This window comes from Bison bison, unplaced genomic scaffold (genome assembly GCF_000754665.1).
Source record: "Bison bison bison isolate TAMUID 2011002044 unplaced genomic scaffold, Bison_UMD1.0 scf7180017848471, whole genome shotgun sequence".
Classification (NCBI taxonomy): domain Eukaryota; kingdom Metazoa; phylum Chordata; class Mammalia; order Artiodactyla; family Bovidae; genus Bison; species Bison bison.
Genome location: NW_011479044.1, coordinates 1 through 1498, shown reverse-complemented (window position 1 = coordinate 1498; position 1498 = coordinate 1). Strand labels below are relative to the sequence as shown.

The 1498-nt window shown below is 60.2% G+C and overlaps 1 protein-coding gene across 1 annotated transcript in view; it reads right to left on the bottom strand.

The window, feature by feature from the left end:
- LOC104992442 (mesothelin-like protein) overlaps positions 1–1205 on the bottom strand; it is a gene marked incomplete at its 5' end in the record, with an annotated part of 7080 nt that extends 5875 nt beyond the window's left edge. The window contains 2 exons of the mRNA XM_010845331.1: positions 524–644; positions 1101–1205. Of these exons, the coding sequence (XP_010843633.1) occupies positions 524–644; positions 1101–1205 (226 nt within the window). The remainder of the gene's footprint in view (positions 1–523; positions 645–1100) is intronic.
- Between the last annotated feature and the right edge of the window lie 293 nt (positions 1206–1498).

Sequence of the window (1498 nt, the reverse complement as noted above, 5' to 3'; positions counted from 1 at the left end):
ACTCGCTGCATGGCCTGGGCTCTCCTGGGCCCTCCGCTCTGACTGGGACCTCCCTGGAGCCCCCACCCACCTCTCAGTTCTGTCCCGTGTCCACCAACCCCTCCTGCCTGGCAGCCCTCTGTCACTTGACTTCCTGTCCGCCTCTTCCTGCATCCACCTCCAGGTGAGAACAGGACAGGGAACACCAGCCCCAGAGCCCCTCCCCTCCGGTGTCGGGCCCCACCATGGCGGCTCACTAAGGGTCCACTTACCCAATCCACCCCTGCTGGACATCTTGTCCCGTTCCCCTCAGGTCATGTCAAATGTATTACTGATTTTACATTAATTTTATAATAAGACTGTCGGTACAGTGGCCCTCGCGCTCCAGGAGAACTACCCTGCGTCCTGACCCCGATCCTGGCCTTGTGCCGCCCGGGGCCCCCTGCTAGGGGCGCCTCCTTCCTGCCTGTCCCTGGGGCCCTTCTCCAGGGAGTCCCCCCCTGCCCTCGACCCCCAAGCAGTCTTGGTGGTGGCTGCCGCTGACCTGCCAGGCTCTGAGGAGGACGTGTTGCGTTGCCATCCTCCTGATGAGAGCTGCAAGTTGGTCGCGGGACAGCTGGCTTGCCGGCTGGCACCAGAAACCTTGCAGGAGGGAAGCGCTGGCACTGGGCAGAAAGGAGGCTGACGGTGAGGGGCAGAGGGAGTGGGGGCCCCAGACTGCAGTCTTCGGGATGGAGGTCAGACTCCTCAACTTGGGGTGAGGGTGAGAGATGCAAGAGGTGTGGACGTCCCCACTCCGAGGGCACCCTTGTGGTGCCAAGGCTCCAAGCCAAGACCAGGGCTTACAACGAGCCCCTGTCCAGAGACTTCTCTGGTGGTCCAGTGGCTAAGACTCCACACTCCCAATACAGGGGGCCTGGGTTCGATTCCTGGTGGGGCTAGGTCCCATATGCTGCAACTAAGGGTTTGTATGCCACAACTAAAGATCCCGTGTGTGCAGTGAAGACAATATTCTGCATGTTGCAAATGAAACCCGGCACAGCCAAATACATTTTTAAAAAATAATAAACATTAAAAAAAAAAGTGACCCCTGTCCAGACTCTGGGTCTGAGGCCGTGTACCAGGGGCCCAGTTCTGGGGCTTAGGGCTCCAAGGCCCCAAGATGGCTGAGGGTTTGGAGGGCACCTGCTGGGTGCCCACAGCCAGGCTGTCCTCATGGTGTGACTCTAAGAAGACCCGTGCACCAGCGAGGGTCAGATCTCACAAGACCACACCCAGGGCCCGACCGGTCCAGCTGGGCCTGCAGCCCTGCCTGGTGGTTCAGTTGATTGGTCCGTTGATGGGGCAGACCAGTGACTTCCAGCCCCCACCAGGAGACCCCCTAGATGGGTCTCAGTCTTGGGGCCTGAGAGGGCAGCCAGGTTCAGGGTGGAGAGAACCAAACTGAGAGGCCTCAGGACAGGAAGTAACTGTCTCCAAGCCGTGGAGGGGGGCCTGTCCCAGCCGTGTGGGTGTGACT